Source organism: Cynoglossus semilaevis, chromosome 15, assembly GCF_000523025.1.
Source record: "Cynoglossus semilaevis isolate Cse_v1.0 chromosome 15, Cse_v1.0, whole genome shotgun sequence".
Taxonomy (NCBI): Eukaryota; Metazoa; Chordata; class Actinopteri; order Pleuronectiformes; family Cynoglossidae; genus Cynoglossus; species Cynoglossus semilaevis.
This window is the reverse complement of record NC_024321.1, coordinates 14838101-14865191: the sequence shown is the minus strand read 5'-3', so window position 1 is coordinate 14865191 and position 27091 is coordinate 14838101. Positions and strand designations below refer to the sequence as shown.

The window sequence follows — 27091 nt, the reverse complement described above, 5'->3', positions numbered from 1 at the left end:
TTCCCTACAATCCAAAAACACACAGATTTAATTTAATTTTTCACTCTACACTGACCTCAGGTGTGAATGTGAGCGTGAATGGCCATTTGTCTTTGTGTGTGACAGACTGGCACAGATCAAAGTTGTCAAACTGCATTAGAAAACAGAAACATATATTTACTCATATACACTGTATACATTTAATATATACATTATATCATCTTTTCCCAAAGACTGGGTCGCGACCCTCAGGTGGGTGAATAATGTCTATTGATATGTATCGCTAAAGTTTGTGACTTTTGAAATATGGGTCCCCAGAAAAAGGGTTTAAACCAAACAATTAACACAGCGTTTGGTATACACAGGTAAAACAGATATTCCACTCACCGCCACATGCTCTCTCTGGTTTGACGTAGAAGTTGACAAAAGCTGACAGCTCTGTCTGTGGGGAGAGACACAGTTTTTCATCGTATCATAATGTTATTGACTCGTTTGCATTTTGAAAACAAAAAGCTGACTGAGATTTGGCCAAGGATTCTCTTCCACTTCCTGAGTCAGCTCCACAGGAGCTCTCTCTGTTTGGCAATCAACCTTGATCGTCACTGGTCATCATCCAATGAGTCACTGTTTTGTTTTGTTTGTTTATATTTTAAATCATCAATCATCACTAGTTCATAAACTAGTGTAGCAACATTTCCTTTCGGATCTACCTGTTGGTCCGTGGTGAAACCTCGCCCCCGTCTGGTGATTGTTGGCATTGACCTCAGCTCCCTCTGTGTCCCGGCGACGGTTCAAACTGTAGAAGAAAACAAGAATAACTATCAGTAACATTTTATTGTTTGACTGTATGAAGAGTTGTTCAGGGTTTTTACACACCCACGGTGACTGGTCTGCTTCTTCTTCCTCCTCCTCCTCTCCTTCTTTACATTTTACATGTTTGTATTGTTTTATTTATTAAGAATTTTAATTTTATACATAATTTTAAGTACTTTAAGTTAATTTATTATATTATTATATTAACTACAGTAGTCCAGATTATTTATTATTCTAGTTTAGTTTAACTATTTTATTAGTCTTTTTTAATTAATATACTAATGTAGATTTTTTTAATTTTTTATTTCAGTGATTTTAGTAATCTGGTTTCTACATTATTCCAGTCTTTTTTAATTATTATACTTGTCAAGTCTAGGTCCTTGAACTGCAATTTCAATTCAAATTAATGTCCTTGAATCATTTCATACATCATTCTTTTACCAGTTCAGAATCATTACTCCCCAGGTTAATATCAATCTCCTACATACAGACAGCGGTTGCAAAATGTTTTTGGATGAGAAACTACAGCATCACCTGACATTTTTAGTGATGGAAAACTGTAATTTTAACACTGTATTTTTTCCACGATGGCCCCACGCAGTGACGTCAGCACAGCTTGAAGTCTTGGCCGTGTACATGAAGGGTTTTCATTTCAAAGAGCTGGAAATCCATTTAAACTCATAAGTCATATCTATTCATCTGTCAACATTTGTGAAAACCCACACAATCTTTGTCTCATGTAACATACACATAATATATGTAACAAATAACAATCCCAAGTGTTCTGTCTGGTTAGGCCATTATTTATTTCCCAGTTGACGTGTTGGAAATTTGCAGCATATTGTCTTTGGCACAACAAAACTCTTAAATAAAACAGCGTGCCTGGACTGGACTGGACTGGACTGGACACATTGATGAACTACAAACAGGGGTCACTGCACCGAACTTTGTTGAGAGAAAACGTCTAACGCTTTCCATAAATTGACAGGAAGTCCTGAACGTACCTCGTCAACCTGCTTTCGCAAGGGATTTCAAGGTCAACAACAGTCCGTCTGTGAGCTCAGCTTTCCTGGCACAAACCTGAACATGAGATGTGAAGCACGTCATCGTTGAACAGGTTGAGATATTTGCAGCGCTACACTGACGCTAGACTGTTGACTCAACCCACACCTGACTGTTTCTAATTTCAGAGCTTCAGGAGAGGTTCATTTCGAACTCTTAAAACAAAGCAGCAAAAAACAGCTCCACTGTCTGCTACACATGACGTTATGAGATTACAGTTCTTAGATGTGTTTCAGTAAAAATGTCACCCTGGTGTTTTCTGGTCAAGATTTACAGATCACAAAAGCTCATTTCAAACACTTAAAAAAAAAAATACAACTGTTGCCAAGTGCTTTATAGAAAACTAACGAGCAAAGACATGGATATAAACAAGGACAAACAAAACAATGTGCGTGTAATTATGTATTTGCTGGCTGTCGCTTTAAAATGAGACAGTGCAAACACTGCAACTCCTGTGATTTTTTTTTTCTTTCTTTCTTTCTTTCTTTCTCAAGCACGTCCTGGAAATAGTTAGTGACTCCAGTGTCCATTGTGTTCTCAGGTATTGCACAACTTTTGGCTTCAAGTTTAAAGGAGTGAACCCTGCTAGAAGGTGACCTCCGAGGAGTCGAAGGAAACCAAACTCAATTATTTGCCCTTATTTGATTGTCTTTAAATGAGGCCACAAATGAGGTCAGGTCTGTGCTGAAGAAGATTCTGGCCTGGATTGTTTTTTGACACATTAGGCAAAACAAAATTAAAAAAAAAAATTAAAAAAACCTGAGCAAACCCTAGTTTTTCTTTCATAAACAACAGTGAAAGGTGGAGAAATGTTGGTCCCCAACCATTTTTTTAGCACGGACCAGCAGCTGTGTATGTGGGCAGGTTACGCATTTAACAGAACAAATTCTATCTGATTTAATGACTACCTATATAATGTAAATATAATAAGTATTTTCCTGCTATGTAAGTTATTAAACTTTTTAACCTGATTAATTACAGTGTAACTGAGGATTAATCAGGATTTACTTTTCAACAATATTCATTTGTCTACAGCACTGAAATTAGAAATAACGGAAGTGAGTTTTTCAAAATAAAATCCCCAGCAGCTAAGATAAGTTGAAAAAAATGTATCCTTTCTGTGCGGCCCTGTACCACATAATTCATTGCCTGTTACCGGTCCTCAGCCCGGTGGTTAGGGACCCCAGCTATACAGTACAGTACAGTAGAAGTAGAACATTGTCTGTGACATTGAACCCAGCGTAGAATCAGAGGGCAGACAAATCGTCTTTTTTTTATCCAGTAACTGTTTTTCCACATTAGAATACAATGTCCACTCCTCCACATGTCCAGTGTTTGTCCTCTCTCCAAAAGACTGGAATGAGTCATACCCGTGCCATATCAAAGAGTGGAGGTCAGTTCAACAAATATGGACGTGTCCAGGCAACATGTCGTCCACTCTCAGCATTTTAAGACCACTCTCAGAGAAACATAAACCTCCTCATATCTTCAGATCATCTATTCTAGTCTTGTTGCCGCTGCTGTGTTTGGCGTTGCGGCTGTGTTGAGTCTGCGTGGGTGACCCAGGGGGCGATTCTGCTCCCTTCTTTTCTTTCAGGTCACATTCCTCTGTCTTGCTGCTGCTGCTCCTTTCCACTGCTAGGTTGTCCTTATTCTGTTTATACGCCGCCTTGCTGTGATAGGGGTGAAAGGATGAGTCTGTGCCCTCGGACAGAGGAGACAGGTTGTAGCTGGGCACAGGTGGGTAGCCGGGCTGGACTTGGTGGTGTCTGTGAAAGTATTCGTCGTAACTCGGAGCAAAGGGCACGGCGGTCTCGCTCGGCTCCTTACAGACAGTGTGACCTAGGGACCGTTGAGTTCTTCTAAAGGTAATGCCCTGGCGACACTTGGTGAAGCCCAGGTGGTAAATCTCCACCAGGTTGAGGAAGAGAGACAGACTGGCCACCGCCAGCATGAAGATAATAAAAATGGTTTTCTCAGTGGGGCGGGAAATGTAGCAGTTCACCGTATGGGGACAGGGCCATCTGTCACACGTGTACATGGGCTTCAGCTCAAAGCCATACAGGAGATACTGGGCCACAATAAATCCAACCTCAAACAGGGTTTTAAAAACCACATTAAAGACATATGTGCGTAAAAGCTCCCCCTGCAGGCGCACTCTGCCCTTCTCATCCCTTATCAGAGCCTTTTTGCGGTGGGCGCCCACAATCAGGGCCTGCTTGTCCGAGTGAAGGGCATTTACCCGCGCTTTCTCCTTCTCTTTATTCTTGTCCTCCATCCGCACCAGGTGAAGGATGTGACCCAGGTAGATGAGCGTAGGCGTGGACACAAAGATGATCTGCAGCACCCAGAAGCGGACGTGGGAGATGGGGAAAGTGATGTCGTAGCACACGTTCTCACAACCCAGCTGTTTGGTGTCGCAGGTGAAGCCCGACTGCTCGTCGCCCCACACTTTCTCCGTGGCAGCACTCAGGATCAAGATCCGAAATATGAAGAGGACGGTGAGCCACACTTTTCCCACCACCGTGGAATGCTCCTGGGCTTTTTCCAGAAGCTTTCCCAACAGGTTCCAGTCCCCCATGGCTGCTAGGCTCGGTCCCGGCACTGTTGAACCAGTGACACAGTTTACAAAACAATCATGTTTTGTATTTCTTTAAATGAGGGTAAACTACTTATGATCAGCATAAACCTGATCTTGAACTGGTTAGAGCTGGATCAGTTAAAAAATAAAAAGTCTTACCGAGTTCAGAGGAAAAGTCTCAGAGGAGCCGAGGGACAAACAGAGTGAGGGACTCTGCTGCTGCTGGTCAGGTAGGGTGCTTTTCCACATGCACCCGGACGGGATTATATTTACTTTAGGAGGGTATATATTTGGCAAGTGTGGACAGGGTGGGGGGTGGGTTCCTGTCATGAGCCTGCAGCTCCTGGCCTTCATGACCCGAGTCACAGCAACATGATCCACATCAACTGAAATCACACCGGGAAGACGCGGAGGAAGCGTGAGAAAGGAGCAGATGACGGATGACGTTCAGTTCCTGTAACACATTAAGATTTCAGAGGAAGTAAATTCTAATTTTGAGGATTGACTTGGACAATAGGTTTACAGAAATGCTGAGTCTATTCAGCCTTGAGGGGTTGAACAACTGCTACCCATTAAAACGTGCCACACATAGGTGACATGAGATGCAGTAAGAGTGAGTGTTAGTAGAACATTTGAATACAAAGAAAAAAATACCGTAAAATAATTTGACCACATCACATTATTTTTAAAAACATTTTTACTTTTAGGAAAAAAAAACAATTAAGCTGGATTAACACTTGAAATGAAATAAAACTTTACAGCTCAACCATTGACAAATATATAATACTAACTTACCAAAGCTGCGGGAAACGTCAGAGAGATATGTCTCCAAAAACTTTAAAAACAAAATCTTGTATGTTAATAACAATAAGACCAACAATAATGTAAAATAAATGTTGTCTTGAAGGCATGGGAAAAGAAAGACTTCTGATGAATGTCAACAAACTGCAGACAGAAAGAGCTGTATGATGATAAAGAAAATTTACAAAGAATCAAACACAAAGACACATGCACTGATTGAACCTACCTACGCGCACATCCCAGGTGTTGAACTTTCTGTCTCTGAAGATCCATGAGGCTGCTCTGCTGCACTGACGGGCCTCGGTGCTGAGCTGTTTTTCCGGGGGGCCCCCAGAGATACCCTTGAAAGGACAGGACAAAGTGTGGTCTCCCACCGATCACTGCCTTTCTTCCAGCCAGCAGACCCACAGAGCCAAGTCTTCTGTTTTTTAAAAAAAAACCTCAACCAAGAACAGGACTCAGACCCTAGGGTCCTCCACTGGGTGAACCCTGAGCTACGTCTGCCCCTCCCCCCTCACTCCTCGTTGTTAAATTTGGCTCAGGACTTACTCTGGAATATAAACGATTAAAGCCCCTCTACTCAGCTGAACGGGTGAGTGACTGTGTTAATGGCCAATGGTATTGTCTGCAGACGTTGTCCGGCCACAAGTGCCTGTAGTGTCTAAATATAGCAGGAGGGTCTCTCCTATCACAGACGGGATAGGGCGGGGGTGAGGGGGTGACAGGATGTGTGTGTGTGTGTGTGTGTAGCGTGCAGGAGTTGGAGATGAGTAACTGTTTGCATCCTCAACATACCGTACAGACGGAAGTCAGTGTTGGATTTAACAATAGCAGCAGTGACATGACAGCCGCTCCGTGGAGTCCTGGGTGGAAAACGCTGCTCATTAATGACTGCATTCACACACAGGCCGTCGCACGAAGCAGCGTTTACTCTAAACCTCTTACACACACATTTCGTTCAATACAAATGTGGGTGCAATAGTGAAGATTTCTTCTTCTTTTTCTTAAGAAACTCACTGTAAAAACTACAACAATGAGTTGATTTAGTCAAATTAACAGGTAGTTTATTTTATATATATATTTATATATAATCACACAATATACATGTGTACTCACTGAATACTCCTTGTGGATTGTTTACCTGGATGTAAACTGAAGATATATACACTAAGGCATATAAATAAATATACAGGGTGAATTTACTGTATAGTTGTTTTATGATGTACACAGGAAAAGGTTAGCTTCACAACATACCAGCGTAAGAGACGTTAAGATTTTACAACTAAAGGAATAATAATAAACACTACTGTACATACAGTACAGGGTAAAGTGATGGGGAAAGTGAGTCAAGTCTATTAAGCAGAGGTCTCCAGTACTGTGCAATTTACAGAATACAATGTAGAAGAAGCAAAGTAAATATATATCACAATGAAATTTTGAGTGACCAGCCTAATCTGATGGACACACTGTGTACATCAAATAATTCAACTGTCCATCCTTACTCTAATACACAGTGCATTAACATGTTGCCATTTACACACACACACACACAATGGGGAAGAGTTTTCCTTTCTTAGAAGCAACTCAAGCTTAAAATACCACATCAACGCCCAATGTCTGTGGAAACTTCAACTTCAGTTCAGGCATTTAAAAAAATAATACATTAATACATTAGCTTCTTTGGATTACAGCAGCCATTATGCATGCTGTATTTTAATGTCAGTCATTCTGGTGATACTTTCATTGAAACAAATATTTTCAGAGCCTGTACGCATCCTAAAAAAATGTAGAACCACTGTTCTAAATAGACTGACACGCAGTGGAAGAGTTTGTTGTTCCAGACCTTTCTGAGAACTAACCGCAAGCCGAATGGAGCGGATGAAAGCTGGCTCTTCACCCTGTAACCCTAGACACGCATGCTGATGTTGAACTCAGACCTCTGTGGGAGTCATATCATCATTTCCAGGACTTCTTGGTCTTCCTGGGGCTTAAGATAGTTCTTAATGACACAGGCTTTACGGGCGAGATCGCCGTCCTGCTGCTAAATAAATTTGAGTCCAGTCAGAAGCCTCCTTTGAGGCACTGCGCTAAGCTTGTAATTTTCAGCAAAGAGAATATTATTAATCAAACAAATGCCCAGCTTGATTTTCAGGTGTTCATTAAAACAGTGTTTCCCAAACTTTGAGCCATGGCACATATTTTACATTAGAAAAAATCCCACGGCACACCAAAAAAAAAAAACTGTTACAAAATGGTAGAATGTAATCCTAAAATAATCTTCTAATTTCAATGTATTCATAATTTACTTACTCGGTGTGGTGTATTGGCTGCAGGTGTTGCTGTCTCTCTTTTTTAAGGACATCTGCTGCAACCTATTAAAAAATTAATTGATGGCACTGCCTGTCATGGTTGCACTAAGAAATAAAGACAAATTACTTGCAGTGAATATACAATAGTTTTCAGATCAGTTAAGTGAAGTTAGATTGTTTTTTACAACACACCTGTGTTCATCACATGGGAATCACTGCCTTAGAAAACAGATGTTTTCAGACATTGAGTGAGTCGTTGGTCTACTGCTCTTCAGATTAACGGCGATCTAACTGTCCTTGGCCACAGCACGGTATTCAAAATAAAATTTGGACACACCTCAGTGTAGAACACCGGCTGCGATTTGTCCGTGTTACAGTTTCTATGCACAGTTGAGTCGCTCGGCCTTGTCTCCAGAATCAAAATCAGCCGTAGTTTTCCCGCACTAAAATATGGAACCTCAAAGCTACTTTGCTCTTATTGTAAAAGCATTTAAATGTTAGTTAAAAATAGAAAACTAATTTTAAAAAGTATGGCTCCATGAAAAACCAGTGGATGGTTGAACATACTGTAGGTCCCACTTCTTTCTAATGGCACCGATGGACATCTTAAAATTTTCAAGTTAAAAAAGCGTGAAGTTTCTTTGGCTGTCCGCTGCTTCTGTAATCCGACATTACACTTTCCTTGTGTATCGGGTTTTTTTTTTATCTTGAATCTCCAGCCTTGCTGATGCAACTGTGTACATTGTTTTTGTTCTGTCTTGCCATGGTTTCTGACCTGTGACTTCCACAATCTCATCTTGGTCGCAGAGTCAGGCTGTTCTTCACCCATGTTTACAGCTGTATTTCACCCTACACATGGAAATGATGATTAGTGGTTAGTTATCATTGGTTAAACATACACCGGACAACAATCTGACACAATTATTTGAATTAAATATGCAAGTTACACATTACATGAATGGAAGCTGCTTCTAAAAGCAAAGGGGAGGGAAAAAAAAAACTAAAATTTCTCATGTTTGCTCACATTGAATTGCCTAAATGGATAAAATAAAGATTTTAACATCTTCAGATCCGATGCCCGACATACTGTAGCAGTTTTCTGCACAGTTTTTATTTTGAACAAGATCCAATAATACCAAACATCCAACCACTGGCTTGGAGAAGCGCTAGTTTCTCCCATCTTTAGCCGCAGCCTGTATTAAATTAGACACAGAGTAGCATTTTTCTAATCTCAATCAAAAACTCGGCTTTCCCATCGAGCATTTATTCAAACCAGTGTCTTTTATAATTTCGTCTGATTTACCAGAAATATATTATAATGAATATTACTGCTGAGCACTTTCCACAGTTTACCCTCATTTGTGCTCCAGGCATTTGCCCATTGTTTAAAAAAGAAAATCACTCTGTAACTAAAAATTGATCCACAAAGACATTAGAAATCATCTTTAACACAGTTTGGCTTGGTTGAAGTCGAGTTATGTTACCATCAATATGAGCCAAATTGGACAGAGGAATCTGAAAAATTAGGACACTGGATTCATGCCCTGATGAAAAACTGATATCCCAAACTGGAGTTAAGTTTCCAAACAGCAACATTTATAATGGAAAGACAAATATTCAAGTTCCACTTTTCACATCTTTTATGCCTGTTGTTCTGGGTTTTATTTTCACATACCGCTGTCTGTGAACACAGCTATTCTGGCTGGGATGTTGAGTGTCAAACCAGGACGCAAACACAACATGCTTGCTGGGTTTCGTCAACTTTAGACATTAAAGTGACCCGTCACACAACAGTTACACAAGTTTGTCGCAAATAAATGAAAGCACAGGCCTAATATCCGTAATTTGTTTAGCTCAAGCAACAATCCCACCTTGGCAGCATTTGTAAAAAATGGAAGTAATAAAAGCTGCTTTAAAGAAAAGCCAGCAAAATGAGTCGACGTTGGGCAAATGGTCGACAGTGATGTTGATTTGTAGAAAACCAGCTACAAAAGGAAAAACAAAAACAAATCTCTTACCTTTCACTACTGGCCCTAAATAAATTGAGACAAGTTCTATCAACAACAAAGACTTGTGTTTATGGAATAAATGTAATAAATAAGTGTTGAAATTGATAATAGTCAAATATACAGTACATAACACAGAAGTGTAAATGTTTGTATTAGGGATGCCCCGATACCATTAACAATATTGGTATAAGTTCCCATATGTCATACAAATACTCAAGATGTGTGCTGATCCAGCGACACAATACTGTTAAAGATTTTTACTATAAGCAGCTGCATCTGTTTTGTATTTTCCTACTGCAGTTCGTGTCTCATTGTCCTTGGGGTTAATCAATTTAAGAACATCAACAATGTTAACAATTTGGAGGTATTTTAACATTAGGGACAAAGACGACGAGTGTAAAAGCTCTGCTCACTTTCTGTTCAAATGCCTGTGTTAACATGCAGTCTATGCAGACAATTTAACATTCTTTTTATATATATTATTCTCCTTTATCTTCAAACTGAAACAGTTGTGTCTTTAACCACAGAGCCAGTTCAGTGCATACCATAAAGTGTCAGTACAGTGCTAACAGTACTCGGGTTCAATAAGTACACAAATAAAATACTCATATTGGTTTTGGGGGAAAAAAAGGTGGTATCAGGGCAACCCTAGCTTATATATGTCGTTGATTTGCTGAATTAGTTGTAACCAAGAGCGTTGTTCCAGAAAGCAGAACACCAGTCAACTGCATTACTTTGGTTTTTTGGTCCCAGTAAACTTGGACTTGAATGAATGATCTGCTATCAGTTGATTAATTTCATTTTGCCTGTAAGATGACAACATTTGAGTAATCCTATCACCTTTAGACTCCTCTGTGCCTCCACAGCACTGCTTGCAGGACCTGCAGAAGAGGTACACCGCCTCGGCCAGATTGAGCAGCACACATACCCCAGAGACTGCCAACATAAAGACAGTAAAAATTGTTTTTTCTGTCGGCCTGGAGATAAAACAATCCACTGTGTTAGGACAGGGGTAGGAGTCACACTTCACCAAGCGCACCATCTTAAAGTCAGGATAGATCAAGTAGAAGATGTAGAGAAAGGCAACCTCTAAGATGATTCTGAAGATGATACTGATCATGTATGTCCACCACAGAGCTCCGGTGATCTGGAACTTCTGGTTCTTGATCTGTTCCAGATCCTTGGGACTTGCATGGCCCTTCCTCTTCAGGATCTTCTTGTCAATGTGGCGTCGGTGGGCCACATGCATGGCCACCAGCAGAGCAGGGGTGGAGACGAGGATTAGCTGGAGCGCCCACAGGCGAATATGTGAGATGGGGAAGAACTGGTCGTAACACACACTGTCACAGCCAGGCTGTTGGGTGTTGCAGGTGAATCCAGACTTCTCGTCTCCCCAAACGCTTTCAGCAGCAACGACCAAGACCAGGATACGGAAGATGAAGATGACCGAGAGCCAAATGCGTCCAATGCCTGTAGAGTGCCTGTTTACGCCGCTAATCACGGCATAAAAGGTTCCCCAGTTCATTTTTGACTCCAGTTCTGCAGAGAAGGGACAAGCAATTGGTTAAAGAAAAAATAAACAAGAAAAAGGATTTGATCAAATATTATCTGATCATTTGAAATAAGCACCATTATTGTTTTTTTAGTATAAATTCATATTTAATGCAACCATTTAAAATAAAGGCTTTATATGATTCTTATTGTCCTTACATTAGTTTTAAGGTTTACCAGGCTCAGCCAGCAGTGCAAGCGGCGTAGGCAGCGCCGCTTCCATAGATGACCATCCTGAAGTGCGGCCTGACCTTCAAACTGGATTTGTAAAGATCAACAGACAAGAATTGCCCAGTAGCTTGTTGGCGGTATAAAAGCTGGGGCGATGGCTTGCCATTGTGCCCCGTCATGGGACGCAACAAATCGAAGCCAATTGCAAAACATTGAGCGCGCCACGTGGTCAGCTCACCCCGTATTAATACTGTACTCCCAAACTGACCTACAGTTCAGCTGCTGACAGACAGACAGACTGACTGACTGACTGCCAAAACATTTCTCCAAGGAACCAGCAAGACATCCATCTCATTATGAGATTTTTGTGACGTGAGAGATCTCATTGTTTGCAGGAGAGACTCCAGACTTGACCAAAGAACCTGGTACTTGCGAAAGTCCAGTTTTGATTTAACAACAGTGAGAAATTAAACAATATACCAAGTTATGGGGTCCTAATAAGAGGACCGTCAAGACATCACACAAATAACTTCATTCACTGCACACCAACTGTCAGTAGAAAACAAACAAACAAAAAAAACCCAACACAAACTGCATTTTACCTTTAGCTGTGGTGGTACACACAAATGTGTACGGATCAGGTGGAAATGAATGAAAATATTGTGTTTTTTAGGGAGCCAAAAGGCTGGAATGAGAACACCGTGCGTTCGGAAAATGCTAATCATTCCTCCGCCACTAGCCACTGCCCTGCACCGTAGCGGTCATATGCTCTTATATAAACCATTTACATACAATGGTGGCCTTTATCAAGCTGCAACAAGACTCTTTTAGAATTCAGATCAAATGCCTGGATTTCCGCCTACCCATGGCAGAAGAAAGAATCTGTGTGGACACAAAAGGCCTCTGCCTGTCACATTATTTATTGTGCTTGGCAGAGCAGGGGGAGTGAAGGCAGCTTTTGACCTGAGCCACTGTCATTGAGAGCAACAGTCACTCAGATGTCTGCAGATTCATCAGGAAGATACATGAGTTGTTCAAGAGCTAATGAAGCTGCAAGTTAAAAACATAGAAATACTAACTTCTGTATTTAAATATATATTGTACATGTACATTTTTGACACTATTGGTAAAAAAAAAAAAAGAGTTAGATTTTTGACACTATTGGTAAAAAAAAAATGAGTTGCTGGAAGTTTGATGGCTTCTATCACACTGCATAGACTAGGCCACATTACTGGTGTAATGTCTTGTCAACACACCTCTCTGTGGAGGAACCAGTTACATGCTGTTTTTACACTTACAAATACTATACATAATAAACTTGGCAAAGTCGACCCAAATACTGGAGTAGTGGATAGCACCCTTACCTTACACCATGGAGGTCAGTGGTCCTGGTCTGGTCAGAAAGATGTACTGCGTGGAGACAGCATGCTCTCGCAAGGGTATGGGGTTTTCTGTGTCCTACAGACTTAAAATGTGAAAAACTGAGCACCAGGTTAGTTTTAAAGCAAAGCAAAAATTATTTTTGAATCTATTTGCCTTCTATTTTTAGATTCAGATTGTGTGCAGGGAGATCATGTAAGCTACTTTTGGTGCACTAGCGTTGTGGGACACACAATGGCACAACTCCATCCTTTCAGGTCAAAGGTTAAAAGGCAACAGCCGTCAGCGTAATCCGCTTTACCAAGTTTCTCCAGTCAAACTCCTCCCTGCAACAGTAGCAACAGTTATTTAGTGACAACAAACTGAATGCTGCAAAAACAATGCTGTCGTTTGTCATGTATCATCAGATGACCTACAGCAGTGCACTGTGCCATGAGCACTTCTGCGTCACTTATGACAGACCTGGTGGGAGGGTGTGCGTGGCCTGCTAATTCTTTGAATGAACTAAGGCCCATTTATATTCTCACTTCATATAAAGTTGACTACAACAGCACGAAGTGGAAGGACATAGTGAAGTACATGCATCTTTATTATGAGAACAAAGAAAATTGTTGTCTTTGTAGAAGCAAATAATAACAGAACAATGGCTTCAACTATAATCATATACAACTGACAGTAACGTAAATCAAACCCTGTAACCCTTTATAGGTATGGCCAAGAGTAAACCAAAACTTCCTTTATTTATATAACATTGTCAAGTAGTGCCAAACATTGAGTTTAAATTAAAATTGTATTTTTTTTCCTTGTCTTTGGCTGTCATAGGTGACGGGTTTCTTTTACTTTTTAAAATAACTTGGCTTGTTGAAGCTTAATGTTGTTGAGAATGAGCTTCTGTTTCTTTACAGTCAATTTCAGCCTTATTAACTGCAATCAGAGATACAGATAGAAAGAAAAATACAGGTTAAACAGCAGTTGTGAGAGTAGCTCTGTATCTAGTCAATATATTCAAATATTTTAGATTTTCATTTAAGCACAGCAGTATGTCTCAAAGTTATTATAACAACAAGATGACAGTAACCTTAACATAACCACAACCATCATTTCCTTTTCTCATTGTCCCCACTTGTTGTGAGTGTAACATGAGATGAGGCTTTTTTCCCAGTCCGAAATCTGTGTTCTCTTTTTGACGCCATCTGGTAAGAGAAAAAAACATGACAGAAAGAAAAATACGCTGCCAGGGTCACACAAAGAGATTAGACTACCACCTACTGTAGAAACACACACAGTGAAGTTCGAAGTCAAAAGTCGCTGCACTCACTATTTTTAAGACTGCCATTCTTCAGGTAACTATGGTTTGCATGTCCATTCTGAGCCAGTCTCACTGACAGCGATGCACTCCTCCTGAAAAAGAATATAAAAAATGTTGGACTCCTGTTCTTACATGCTGGAAAAATTCATGACCCATCACAGAAACCATAAGGTCATGGGGAGTGAGGGAGGTGAAGACGCAACAGTGTCAGCTTCTCAGTGCTATTTAAAAAAAAAAGGTTAAATATAATGTGCAGAAAACTCTAAGAACAATTTGTCAAACTGATCCTTATGATCTGGGTTGTTTCTTGTTTCTTTATGTTCTCTAATCTTTATATCCGTTGTCAAAATGTATACCTAACTTTTTGATGTAGGACACACAGTCAGACTAACGCGACCACAATACAACCTGTTGAGCAGATGTTGGACATTATGGAAAACTAATATATAGGAAAAATAAAGCAGCGTTATTCTCTCAGAAGTACCTCATTGCTCCAAGCATTCCCTTTTCCATAAACAGTTCCACAGTAACTTTGGGTCCGTGCGGGTAAAGCCTGGCATAGAGTGTCCTGTTGTGAACCATGTCTTTGAACCAGCCCACTGACTCCTCAGACCATTCTCTCCCATTTAAAGGCGTCACCTGTGGGTCGACAGGAAAGGAGACACAAAACACCATGAACCAAGATAATTCATTTCCTTTATCACGGCGCAAAAGATAAGGCTGAGACTAATCATATGGAACTGTGCCAATGACTGAGGCTACAGTCTACTAAACCATTTCTCCACACATCTATCATTTAGATCTACTAAATACTTTTAGGTGTTTTTTTAGTTTAAGGAAAAAGAAAAAAAAACATCAGAAGAAGCTGAAACTAAACCTGGTTCAAGTTCAAGTCGTTTTTATAGATTTCCATTTAAGTTTGGTTCAAAATGTGAACTCTGCTTTGATCTTTTTTTGGATGGTGCAAACCTGATCAAACTTATCATGTATTCACAACAGCATTCACAACAATGTTCAACAAAGATAACAAAACTTGTAAAAGCTATGAGACACAAAGTTTGACATGTTTTACTTATTCATATCAGACTAATTACATCTTACAACTAACTTACGATTTTATTAAAATAAAAACAAAATGATGTCTGTAAAACAATTTTAACTATAGAAGAGCACATTAACTTACATTTGCAAGTGAAACCTGTATAGCCTGTAGGGGAAGAACAGCCATTTCTGGGGTCAGTGCCCTGATATGCTGCAGAGACAGACAGGCAGTGTCACCATAGTCCAGCCTCTTCACTTCCAATTTGATTGAAGCCTCATGTCCATCTTCTTTGTGATTTTCTTCACACATCAAAAACAGAGAGCAAAATAAGTTGAAAGCTAACTTCTAAGAGGCTGCACACAGGCAAAATGCCACTGCTACCATCTAGAGGCATGAATATGACAAAACATTCTTAAAAGTAACCCACCTTCACTTACACCACATATCTTTGTCACCTGAGACCTGCACCATTGTTCCTGCTTAGGGAACAAACCCATGACTTTGGTTCCAATGCCTGGAATGTAGTTCTGCTCAGCATAAGAACTACTGGCTTTGCAGCTGCTGCAAATGAGAGGACAAAATAATGACAATCAGAAACATGTGGATTATTAAAACAAAGAGGAAAACTACAAAGAAAGCTGTAATATGGAAAAAGGGACATAAGTGGCTCTGTAGGTCCTGTAAATTTGATCAGAAAATCAGCAAGGGTTATAAAAGCTGAGGAGAGGTAATGTAAAAGTTGGAATTTATGCTCAACAACTCACTCACTGAGAAGGGCCTGCAGCTTGGTGCTGGAGTTTGCATGCTGGATGTAAAAGTTTCCAGGGCTGACAACATGGGACACCACAACCTCAGTCTCTTCAAACTTGCGCACCTGGAACTCAGGAATGACGACGGTGCTGATCACTGAGGTGTTTGTATCACCAAAATTGTTGTTTGTTTTTGGTTCTGTGCACTGGTATGTTTGTCTTTTCCCTTGATCTGTTACATTAGTATTCACCACTTGAATGTCTATACTTTGGTGATTTTCATTTTTGGTCACATTGTCATTTGTTTGCGTTTGTCGTACCTCTGTAAAGATGTCTCCTACATCCCACAATTCAGTCTTAGTTGCAATCACACATGTGTAGGTCATTGATCCACTTGGTTCCATTTGTTTTATTTTAAATACAGGTGCTTTGTGATCCATATTTGCAAACAGTGATTCTGAAGCCTTTGATTTCGGTACATTCCTGAACTGGAAGCTTTGCGTTTTAATGGTAGGTGACGTTGACATTGGCGAACACGAAGAGAGCATACTTTTATTCCACTCCATGACAGTGACCTCCACTGCATCCAAGTTTTTCGCTTTGGTTCTGAGGAAGTGCAGGAGCTGAGAGGAAGTCTGCTTTTGGTGTTGAACCTGGACATCATCTGCCTGTCGCCAGCAAATTAGTGGTGTTGCTTTCATCGGTTGGGGGTTACGGATTTGAGGAAATACAGCATTTGTTTTTGGGAGAAGTAGCGGTAGACTCTCTGCATTAATCTCGGGGCGCTGAATAAGGGCAGGTTCCAAAATCACATCATCTCTTTGGCTTTTCGCATGAATCACACACTGTTCCTTCTCCTTGACCTTTAAGTAGCCGGACAAACTCTTCATATGATGAGTACTTTTGTAGCTGGATGAGATACAGTAAATCGTGTCATCTTCTTGGGCTGCTAAAGGCTGGAAAATGAGGAAATGCTTCAGCTGCTGGAGGGACAGCTTCCCTGCAAGCACCTGGACTGATTTTGCTATGGAGTTTGCCAGAAGTACATTCTGTAACATGGGCCCAAACCTGAGAACATCTGTTATAAGAATCCTTTTATCTGCATATGGCTGATGCTGGTTTGTTCTCACTTCTTTCCTGACAGCCGGCTGGATACGAACGTGTGGCTCTGTTTAGAAGAAGTGTTTTAAAGATGTTATGCTACATTGCAAATATTCATCTTCACTTTTAACAACATAAAAAATATTAAAAACATAAGAAACATAAGAAATAGATAATTAGGGCTGTCAAAACAATAGAAATTCTTTATCTGATTAATCACAGGGCAACTGTGGATTACTAACAGTTAATGATTACATTTACATTCTGAAAAAGGACCAAACCTTTTTTTTTTGGTGTAATGCTCATCAGAGAGACAAATAACAGGCAAATTATGTAGCTTCATTGTTAATCCTTCTCTTGTAAGTCGCTTTGAGTAAAAGCATCTGCTAGATGCGTAAATGTAAACGGTGAGGCTTGACTGGATGTTTTAACCTTAAACCGTGAAACCAAAATCTCAGTCTTTATTATCAACATCTGTGTTTCAAACAAACATTAAAGAAACAATTGGAAGGGTGGTGGATTTGTTAAGTTTAAAGCATTAATTATGACAACCCTATTAAAACTAATGCAACAAGCAACTAACCTTAAGTAATAATACATAAACTTACCTTTGGCATTGAGGGCCTTTAATTTTGCCAACAGCTTGTTTATCTCTTCACATTTTTTGTCCAATACCTTTGGCAGATTAAACGTTATATTGGGAAGGACTGAATTCAAACAATCTTGGACAGTGACATAGGCCTGGAAGTATGAAGAATAATATGACACACACAAAAAGAAACAATTGGTTTTTGTTTCAGTTTCAGGCCGAAATATTAAAAAGTTAAGAAATGATCTAATACTTAAAAAAAAATCAAATAATTAAAAGCAAAAAACAAAAGATGTTCTACAATAAAAAAAGTTGCTAGCTTGACGCTACAACAGTTGTACATATAGCTTATGCTGCTAAAAAGGGGGTACATTATATAACATGGGCCCAAACCTGAGAACATCTGTTATAAGAATCCTTTTATCTGCATATGGCTGATGCTGGTTTGTTCTCACTTCTTTCCTGACAGCCGGCTGGATACGAACGTGTGGCTCTGTTTAGAAGAAGTGTTTTAAAGATGTTATGCTACATTGCAAATATTCATCTTCACTTTTAACAACATAAAAAATATTAAAAACATAAGAAACATAAGAAATAGATAATTAGGGCTGTCAAAACAATAGAAATTCTTTATCTGATTAATCACAGGGCAACTGTGGATTACTAACAGTTAATGATTACATTTACATTCTGAAAAAGGACCAAACCTTTTTTTTTTGGTGTAATGCTCATCAGAGAGACAAATAACAGGCAAATTATGTAGCTTCATTGTTAATCCTTCTCTTGTAAGTCGCTTTGAGTAAAAGCATCTGCTAGATGCGTAAATGTAAACGGTGAGGCTTGACTGGATGTTTTAACCTTAAACCGTGAAACCAAAATCTCAGTCTTTATTATCAACATCTGTGTTTCAAACAAACATTAAAGAAACAATTGGAAGGGTGGTGGATTTGTTAAGTTTAAAGCATTAATTATGACAACCCTATTAAAACTAATGCAACAAGCAACTAACCTTAAGTAATAATACATAAACTTACCTTTGGCATTGAGGGCCTTTAATTTTGCCAACAGCTTGTTTATCTCTTCACATTTTTTGTCCAATACCTTTGGCAGATTAAACGTTATATTGGGAAGGACTGAATTCAAACAATCTTGGACAGTGACATAGGCCTGGAAGTATGAAGAATAATATGACACACACAAAAAGAAACAATTGGTTTTTGTTTCAGTTTCAGGCCGAAATATTAAAAAGTTAAGAAATGATCTAATACTTAAAAAAAAATCAAATAATTAAAAGCAAAAAACAAAAGATGTTCTACAATAAAAAAAGTTGCTAGCTTGACGCTACAACAGTTGTACATATAGCTTATGCTGCTAAAAAGGGGGTACATTATAAATAATAATAATACATTTTATTTATAAGCGCCTTTCAAGTCACCCAAGGACACTGTACATAAACAAAACAAACAACACATACGCCCGGAGAGCAGCGGCAAGATACATGCCAGCGTCCACTCTCAGTGGCCAAGATGAAAAACAACTGAAAAAACGATAGGGAAGGAGGAGGAGGGAAAAAAGTCAACTCCAAACTAGGCCCCGTGGGGAGGGGGCGTAGTACACAATTATGAAACACAATGGTTACATTTCAAGTAATGTTGTTACAGAGAGAAAGAACATTTCCCCCTCATTTTGTTAAATTAACAGTACATTTAAAACATAGTATATCGTTTACAACCTGCCTACTAACGATAGCCTACGAGCAGCACACCTGGACTGCGTAACCGGCGACAGCTAACACACTTGCTAATCGAACCAAACAAACTTTTACCTCGTTGACAAACTCGTTGAGTTCTCGTTCAAACATTTTCTTGGCGTTTTCCAGTAAAAACAGCTTGTATAAAAGCTCCACTCGATGTGAAATCACGAAGGATTGGGGCTGAAGATGCTGGTGCCGAAGAGGAATCATGATCGGTTGGGAGGGAATATTTCCTGACTCACCACCTGCTGCTGCTCTAGGCTAGTAGCTGGAGTGAGCTAATTAGCATTAGCTCGTCAGGAAGAGTTACTTTACCTTAACATGTTTGAATCCGAACAGTTCATTTTTTACGACAAGAACTAGGGCCGTACTGAGAAAAAAGATAACCAAGATAAATGTGAATATTAAAAAAATATTGCTCATACGAAAAACAAATAGTCGCAACTTTGTTTTTATGTTCTTAAATATGTTTTCCTTATCATATTACATCTTGTTTTCCCTAAAAACCTATATTTTTTATTAATGAATGTAAAATATGTAAAATTATAGGTGTATTTAGGTTATTAAAAAGATCCTCTAGTATACTGAAATATATATGTACACACTTGAATTAAAACACAATTTAAATTTAAAGAGCCATATTATTTGTATGGAACAATGTTTGTTACAGACAAGACTGTCTATATCAAGATTTTCTTTAGTAGCATCACATTTAATTGGCCAAGGATAACAATGCTTCAATTGTTACTGGAAATACAGTTGCCCTAAAGGGAGAGACTGACAGAGTTACAACTTTTCATCGTGCTAACAAACAAGCTGCTGCTGATATCTAAATACCAACTACCATCAACTGCCAAGGAAAAGAATGAACACAATTTGCTACTTGCATTCCTATGGTTTTACACCTAATACTATCCACACAGTGTTCTTTTCTCCCAGTACTCTTTGTTTGAACTTGTCAAGCTGCTACTTGATCTGGTTCCTAAATCTTGTAGGTGGGGCAAAAGACAAAAGACATTTTCTCGTTATGTTGCTCAATACGTAGATTGACAGGCATCCTGATTATCTTAATACTGTATATGGAATCACAAAGTGATGTGTAGAAGCATTTGTAGAGTAAGGAATTGTGCCATTTAAAGACAAGTACAGCCTTTTTTACAATATAGTTAACAGTTGTATTTTTTCCATCTGTTGAAGCTGCTTACTAAGACGGTGTGAATATCTGTGAACCTACTAAACATGGATAAGCAGAATCAGCAGAAGAACATGACGTTAGGTTTAACTGTTGACTCTAAGCTGACTATAGGTGTAAATATAATTGGTCGTTAGTCTATATATGTAGTCCTAGGAAGGACTAGCAAACTGTCCAGGATGAATCAGGTAATAACAGCCTGATGACTGATGGGATTGGCTGTTGTTCCCCTACAGTCCTAGAAAGGAGTAAGGTGTAGAAGATTAATACATAAAAAAAATATATATAAATAATACATATTTGTTATATACATTTTGAACAAATCTTCATTTAATGTTTAACAATGCATAATTAAAACAAAAATCTGCATTCGCTTACGTAATAAAATACGTACAGAGACTTTTCAGATGCTTTCACCAGGAAGTTGTGCGACTGCAGGAGCAGGGAACAAATTAAATACAATTTATAACCTCATGCAAAACCAATAGCATTTCTTATTATGTAGCAATAAGGAGATGCTAAATGGTAGACTAAAGTCCATTGAGAAAAATAATGTGAATTTGGGATAGACTTGATCTGACTACAGTCCTTCTCACAGAATTGTATGGCAGGCCATGTACAGGTAATATTTATTTTCCCACAAACAGATGAACCCACTCCCCCTTTATAAAACATCACTGATTTTTTTGGTTATTATGCACATGATGACTGTTTACAGTATGGTTACTATGATGTTTGTTATATTATTCATGGTACCACATTTACCACTGGCTTTGGTTACATCTTCCCCAGTCAGCCACAAAAACCTAACAGATTACAGGGCACAGCATGGTCGCATATACCGCGATACATTGAAGTTAGCTCTTGTGTATCCACACTGTCAAATAAATAACTTTATTCAAGAATCTTTACGTGTGTTTACACAGAAACTCCTACAGGCTTTCTACTTGACACTTTATTGACATTTTGAGGTGGTCAGTCTTGATTCTGGAAACATTGTGCAAGACTTTACAGACGTCATAGAAATTTGAGCTGAGGTTAGACTCTTAGCTGCAAACAAACATTTCACAATGGAGGATGGGCAGAACGTAAGTGATTTGGCGGCACTGCAACCGAAAAGCTTGGGAGTTGATAAAGCCAAATTCAATCACAACATCTTGACACGGGGGGATTCATGTCTGACAGACTAGTAATGGGGAGCGGAGTCACAGAGGAGCACTTGGATAGTGTGAGAATAAATGCATGTGTCTCATTATGGAACCGTTACTACTTTACTTAATCAAAAGTCTGTTTGTTTTTATAACCTAGCTGCCATTAAACCGCACATGTGTAAATGCGTCATGCAGAGTGAAACTCACAGGAATCACGCTTCAGTTGCTGCAGTTTGTTCTCTGTTCTCTCCTACGCAGTGCCTTTTACACTGCACAAAATACGCCAGTGATCACACTATTAGCGATACTTGTGCGTAACACAGTTTCCGGGTAAATACAGCAAACACTGTAATCATTACAAAAACAAATAAAACCACAATCAACACGTATCCAAAGCCAACACCCTGGGGTTTGTTCTGAAAGTGACAGTATGATGAAGAGCTATTCATATACTCAGCCATGAAGACTTTTCTGTGACCAAAAAAACATGTTGTATCATTGATGTCAGGTAACTGAATTTTAAACTCTTTTAAAGTTTTAAACCACTCCCTGTCACAGCAGTTGAAGTAATTTCCATTGAAGTACATGATCTGAAGGTTTGATGCGATAACACGCATCATTTAAAGATACAAAGGCATTGTTTCTAATGTCTATTTCCATCAGCGGAGAGCAGCTCAAACTGCTGGGTATGTTGTCAATGTGGTTGTTTGACAGGTTTAGCTGACTCAAGGCTGGCAAACAGGGCAAAGACAGATCACAGCTGGTCATGTTATTTTCACTTATAATCAAGGACTCAAGAGTTTCCTGCACGCCCTCTAGTGCACCTAAATGCATCGCCATATCAATATTTCCTGCAAGATCAAGAGAATGCAAAGACGTTTGCTGAAATGCATTAGCATGAAGTATTCTTATGTTGTTTTTCCTCAGGATGAGGTGTTTAAGTGTACTAAGTTGCTGAAAGGCTACACAGTGTTTATTGAAAAGCATTTGCTGTGTTGGCTCTGAGCTCAAATGGCCCTTGAATGCACAAGGCTGCACAGAATTGTCCTCTAGGTTTAATGTTTCTATTTTGGTTAATGCTTTAAGGAAAAAATGGGAAATGTTCACAAGGCCATTGCTTTTCATGTAGAGTTGTTTTAAGGATGGAAAGTAAAGCTGACGTTGGTATCCCATATTACTGTAATTCCTGACATTCCAGGTGATACTTTGTAGACAGTTGTAGCTGAAATTCAATGTTTCTAAGAAAGACAGTCTGCTTAAAGTCTCCAGCGGGAAAGATGTGAAGTGGTTATAGCTCAAATCGATGTAAAGCAGTGGCATGAGCCTCCAGTTTGCATGCAAGTTGTTTTTGCTAATTATTTTCTCACTCATAATGTCACTGTACACAGAATTAGCTCCTGATACCATTGACGCCTCTGAGTTCAAGGACCCAACCATGTTGTTTTGTAGGTAAAGAAACTTCAACTGGTTCATTTTTGGAACAATTGGGAAATACAAAAGTTTGTTAAAACTCAAATCAAGAACCTCAAGCTCATACATGTGGTCATTTTCACGTGACATAAAAAACTCTATTGAATTGTGGCTTAGGTTCAGGTGTTTCAGTTGAATTAATGTAAAATCACAGATATGAGCAAGGTTATTTTGGGCCAAGTTTAGTATCTCTAATTGCCACAGTGGTTCAAATGTCCCCTGTTCTATTACTGATATCAAATTGTCATCCAAAGTAACGGCCCTCAGAGCATTACTCTCTTGGAACATCCTGCGTGAAAGTCTTATTAAAGAATTACCAGTCATCTTAAGTTCATCAAGGGAAGTTTTGTTGCGAAGGAAGAGCCTCGCTGAGTAATCACTCAGGCCATTCAGGGATAGGTCCAATCTCCTCAGTGTACCAATGGATTGGAGAGCTTTGCTGTTGCTGCCAAGGTTGTTGTTCAGTGCATTTCTGGACAAATTCAACTGCTCGAGCTGAGCCAGATTTTCAAAAGCTCCTTTGGAGATAAGATCCAGCTGGTTAGAACTGAGATCCAGCTGCTCCAAGTATGGCAAAGCAAGTGTTTGTAACTGTCTGATGAAGTTATTGGACAGGTCTAGTCTTTTAAGCCTTGTATCTAAATCCTGAGGGACAGAATGGAGGCTGTGATTGTTCCAGGTCTGCTCCTTGAAATGGAGGGAACATTAATCATGATTAAAGTGTAAAGCATGCAAACCAACATCAAACAATCTTAGCAGATTTGTCAGTAAAGTCAATGAACCACAGCTTTACTGAACAGACTGTAGACGTTGCAATGATGTTAACATATTTTGCACTTAAATGACTCATGTTGAACCTACCTCTAGATCTTCAATCTTCACAGCATCGATAAAAATGTCACAGTTGTGTGAAAAGAGAAGCAGAAGGTTCAACAACAAGTGTCTGACCATTGTCTCTGGTTTGCTGCTGCATCTGCTGTTAGTGAACTGCGAAGCACCACTGCTGACACACCCTCTTATAGCCATGCTCTGGGGGGAAAAAAGTGACAGAGAAAACAACCCTGGACACTAGATAGACACTGTGGATCTATATTTAGAAGTTTGGCTGTCTGGCTTGACCTATAATATTCTACAGTTGCAGAAAACAATGACCAGAGAAATGTTATTTAGACAGATCTTAAGCACCATTCACAGTTTAATGCTATCTTTAAAACTGAGAATGAATATTGACCTAACAGCTTAAACTGTTACAACTTTTCATCATATATATAAAATACATTTGATCACAATGTATTTCTTAGATGTTAGCAGCTGCATGTCAGTAAGGGGATCCTCCTGGGTGATATAAATACATATAGTAACTTTATTTGTTCCTGTCATAGTCTGAGGATAATGGAAACCATCCTTAAATAGGTGAGGGGAACAAATAAACAGACAGAGTAGAGGTGGAGCTGGAGGAAAAAAAACACAGCAAGGTAAACAGACACCTGTAAAAATAGACTGATGAAAGGAGGAGGTAATACATATAAACACAACAAAGGGACAGGCGGAGGTGGTCTACACCTGACAGATATACAAATACTCTCAAAGCTGTTACTTTACAATAAAGGGCATTTAAAACACATCAGGATGGTCAGACAATTTTTAAAGTGATGTATTTCCCTTAGATTAGGAAGCTTCCTGCTTCTGCCAGAGGATGGACTATCAGTGTGCCCTCACACAGCTTTCCACTTCCTGAAATAATGAGATACAAAGCCAGGCTGTCTTCTCTCATTTGAGTCATACAATACCAAAAAAGGTCAAGGCTGCTTCCACTGAAATGGGACATTATGCCTGTAGTCTGTGTTGGACCCCTAGCTGCAGCGGATCGTCCTGGTGCAGATGCACAGTACCTGTGAAAACATCAGCAGATGGATGATATTTAAGAGAAAACAAACTTTAAATGTCTTACTAAGCAGTTTTCAGCACTTGTTGGCTTCAACTATAAATGTCTTGGACGTCTCCACTGAAGGGAACCGCATTCTTCCAAAACACATGCAGCTATTATTTTGAGAAAAGTGGTTGTGAAAGATGGTGTCAATCCAGAATCCAGTCCAGAGATGCTGACTTTGAAGATCACAGCGCAAGATTATATAAGTGGGCCAGTTACCCTTATGTGGAAGTAATTGTGTGAGTTTCATTCTCCCACTCATGTGTTTCGCCTCTAAAATGTTATAATTGTCAGATGGATGCCATTTAAAACTATATAGAAACAGACTGCTCAAGGCTGTTTAGTGTGGAGTAATAACTTGACATTTTTGTTTCAATAAATATTAACTGAATAGCAATGTTTGACACCAAAGCATACCGTTTTTCAAATCCAACTCATAAGTAAATGTTATTAAAGGTCCATTTTGACACCATCACTTGTTTTATTCATCTCTCTCCCAGTAAGGATTTATGTCTTGGACCACAAAGCGTGTAAAATGGGCTGAAAACGGAATCACTTGTTGTTTTCTCCATGGATTGTCCTTTGTTGATGGTAACCCACACAATTTACCTATTTTTTTATTTTTTAAAAATGAGAATGATTTTTTTTTCACTCTAAGTCATTTTATGAAGCTTAATCAAATGCACAAATCAGAGGTCAGGATTTTTCTGACAACAAATATTTCCCAGTGAAAAAATACATCAAACAGGGGGCAGTAATGCAACTCAAAGCATGCAAAGCTCCCATTGAAGCCCCATAAAGGCAAAAAACAAGATAACGGGAAGGCTAGCATGGAGAGCTTAGCTTAGCTTATCCTCAGTAAACAAAGTATTTTGTAGTTTTGACCACAATTCTAACGTTTTTAAGGACAGGAATACGTAAGTAAAACATAAAAACAGCACAATGGCCATTAGCACTCTATTTATAGCACCTACTACTGGAAAAGGATGGCTACAAGTATAGAACAGTGGGAGACTGATTTACACACGTACTGATGAACTATTATTTATTTATACATTCAAAACCAATTGTTTGCGATTGCAATTTTAAGATGCATATGATTGTAGATGGATCATTATAAAAAAACAAATTGCATTTTCCTTTGTAGGAGCCACAGTGCAGAACAGCAGCAGTGCTTCACTGACCTGCAGTGTAGTTTTGGCAGGTGTTGCAGCAGCAGGCAGCCCAAGGTCTCTGTTGACGTCTTAGTGCAGCTCCAGCTTTGGATAATGTGACCCATGTCTGTGCCTGGGCTTTTAAACAAAACCTGTGAATTAAGTGGAACATCAGTTGAAAAGCTGGAACAAATCAGACGTAATATCAATTTAGTTATGCGTGAGTTCAGTGACAGAGTACTTGTCCAAACACCAAGTAATAACCATTCTCTTGGACTGAAGTTCTGTTTTCCTTTTGGGAAATTGCATTTCCTTGCAGTGCAGAAACAGTCCAAGGGATCTCAGTTATATTTGCTGTGGGAAAAGGCAAAATACTTAAACTCACAATAATGCCAGCAAGTCTAACACTGAAGCCAAGGAGTAGATTTTGGTTTCACCTCTCTTTTTTTGACTTTTTGTTAACGTTAGTCATTACTGGAAGAATGTTGGAGCCAGCAAGAATGGGACATTACACTTTAATTTTGTTAACTTTGCAAATACCCTTCATATTCTCACTACCAGATTAGACTGTAAGAACAGAATAGGTTTTTGCTTTGGGGCTTCTTTCTTTTTTTTTTTGAAAAACCATGAGCCCTTCAGAAAGGACTTAATGTCCCAAGAGAAAGCACAGCATCAGAAGAAATGTTTGAAAATCTATCTAAGTGCACGATAATCCTATGACTCTCACTTGTACAGTGTCCAAGATAACCGCATATTCCATAATCAGTGACATACCTCAATTGGTTTAGACATTTTGACCACTTTCTTATTGACTCTCTCAGTAAGTGGACGAATTGGTATAAGATTCAAGTCTCCCAAGAGTTTCCTAAAATACATTCTAAAAACTCTCACTAAGGAGACCAAAACAAAACATAAACACTGCTTGTTAACAAAGAAAAAAAAAAAGTGAACGCGTACGTAGCAGCCTGCAGGCTGGCTGCTACGTACGCGTTCAC

General features: G+C 39.2%; 4 protein-coding genes and 1 pseudogene across 17 annotated transcripts; all 5 read right to left on the bottom strand.

The window, feature by feature from the left end:
- Positions 1-1575: 1575 nt before the first annotated feature.
- On the bottom strand, positions 1576-5768 carry LOC103391162 (gap junction alpha-3 protein-like). Of its 4 annotated transcripts, XM_017039591.2 has the most exons (4): positions 5463-5768; positions 5231-5270; positions 4595-4889; positions 1576-4458 (listed from the first exon to the last, which is right to left on the bottom strand). In XM_017039591.2, exon 4 carries the CDS (start codon positions 4433-4435, stop codon positions 3335-3337), a length of 1101 nt encoding a protein of 366 aa, XP_016895080.1. In that variant the 5' UTR covers positions 4436-4458; positions 4595-4889; positions 5231-5270; positions 5463-5768; the 3' UTR covers positions 1576-3334. The 4 variants fall into 4 exon arrangements, with proteins under 4 accessions (XP_016895080.1, XP_024918645.1, XP_024918646.1 ...); XM_025062877.1 differs by having other exon boundaries at positions 5231-5768; XM_025062878.1 differs by having other exon boundaries at positions 4595-5270.
- A 560-nt stretch (positions 5769-6328) lies between these two features.
- Positions 6329-12769, bottom strand: LOC103391160 (gap junction beta-1 protein-like). 5 transcript variants are annotated; one of them, XM_025062886.1, is made up of 4 exons: positions 12641-12769; positions 10594-11093; positions 10395-10490; positions 6329-8394 (listed from the first exon to the last, which is right to left on the bottom strand). In XM_025062886.1, exons 2-4 carry the CDS (start codon positions 11077-11079, stop codon positions 8377-8379), a joined length of 600 nt encoding a protein of 199 aa, XP_024918654.1. In that variant the 5' UTR covers positions 11080-11093; positions 12641-12769; the 3' UTR covers positions 6329-8376. The 5 variants fall into 5 exon arrangements, with proteins under 5 accessions (XP_024918654.1, XP_024918653.1, XP_008325548.1 ...); XM_025062885.1 differs by having other exon boundaries at positions 6334-8394; positions 10395-11093; XM_008327326.3 differs by lacking the exon at positions 6329-8394 and having other exon boundaries at positions 8406-11093.
- An 80-nt stretch (positions 12770-12849) lies between these two features.
- On the bottom strand, positions 12850-19664 carry LOC103391161 (uncharacterized). Of its 7 annotated transcripts, none has more exons than XM_025062868.1 (10): positions 19272-19661; positions 18481-18613; positions 17840-17939; positions 15772-16824; positions 15435-15568; positions 15149-15306; positions 14450-14604; positions 13975-14057; positions 13735-13849; positions 12850-12982 (listed from the first exon to the last, which is right to left on the bottom strand). In XM_025062868.1, the coding sequence occupies exons 1-9, from the start codon at positions 19407-19409 to the stop codon at positions 13767-13769; spliced, it is 2037 nt and encodes a 678-aa protein (XP_024918636.1). In that variant the 5' UTR covers positions 19410-19661; the 3' UTR covers positions 12850-12982; positions 13735-13766. The 7 variants fall into 7 exon arrangements, with proteins under 7 accessions (XP_024918636.1, XP_024918635.1, XP_024918638.1 ...); XM_025062867.1 differs by lacking the exon at positions 12850-12982 and adding an exon at positions 13459-13580 and having other exon boundaries at positions 19272-19660; XM_025062870.1 differs by lacking the exon at positions 12850-12982 and having other exon boundaries at positions 13745-13849; positions 15772-15881; positions 16077-16824; positions 19272-19662.
- A 1035-nt stretch (positions 19665-20699) lies between these two features.
- LOC103391159 (leucine-rich repeat-containing protein 32-like) lies at positions 20700-24127 on the bottom strand. The gene is given in 3 exon segments (XM_008327325.3): positions 20700-22160; positions 22162-23699; positions 23874-24127. Coding segments are annotated over 3 exon segments (2031 nt in total). The 5' UTR covers positions 24039-24127; the 3' UTR covers positions 20700-21832.
- Positions 24128-24368: 241 nt separating this feature from the next.
- On the bottom strand, positions 24369-26643 carry LOC112488217 (tumor necrosis factor ligand superfamily member 13B-like; annotated as a pseudogene).
- Positions 26644-27091: the final 448 nt, after the last annotated feature.

Excerpts from the sequence above, each read along its gene's own strand:
- LOC103391160 (XM_008327326.3), bottom strand. The coding sequence starts at position 11,079 with ATGAACTGGGGAACCTTTTATGCCGTGATTAGCGGCGTAAACAGGCAC.
- LOC103391162 (XM_025062877.1), bottom strand. The coding sequence starts at position 4,435 with ATGGGGGACTGGAACCTGTTGGGAAAGCTTCTGGAAAAAGCCCAGGAG.
- LOC103391161 (XM_025062868.1), bottom strand. The coding sequence starts at position 19,409 with ATGATTCCTCTTCGGCACCAGCATCTTCAGCCCCAATCCTTCGTGATT. Across the intron at positions 17,940-18,480 it reads AAAGGCCCTCAATGCCAAAG|AGCCACACGTTCGTATCCAG; the intron begins GTAAGTTTATGT and ends TCTTCTAAACAG. Across the intron at positions 13,850-13,974 it reads GAATGGCAGTCTTAAAAATA|ATGGCGTCAAAAAGAGAACA; the intron begins GTGAGTGCAGCG and ends TTCTCTTACCAG.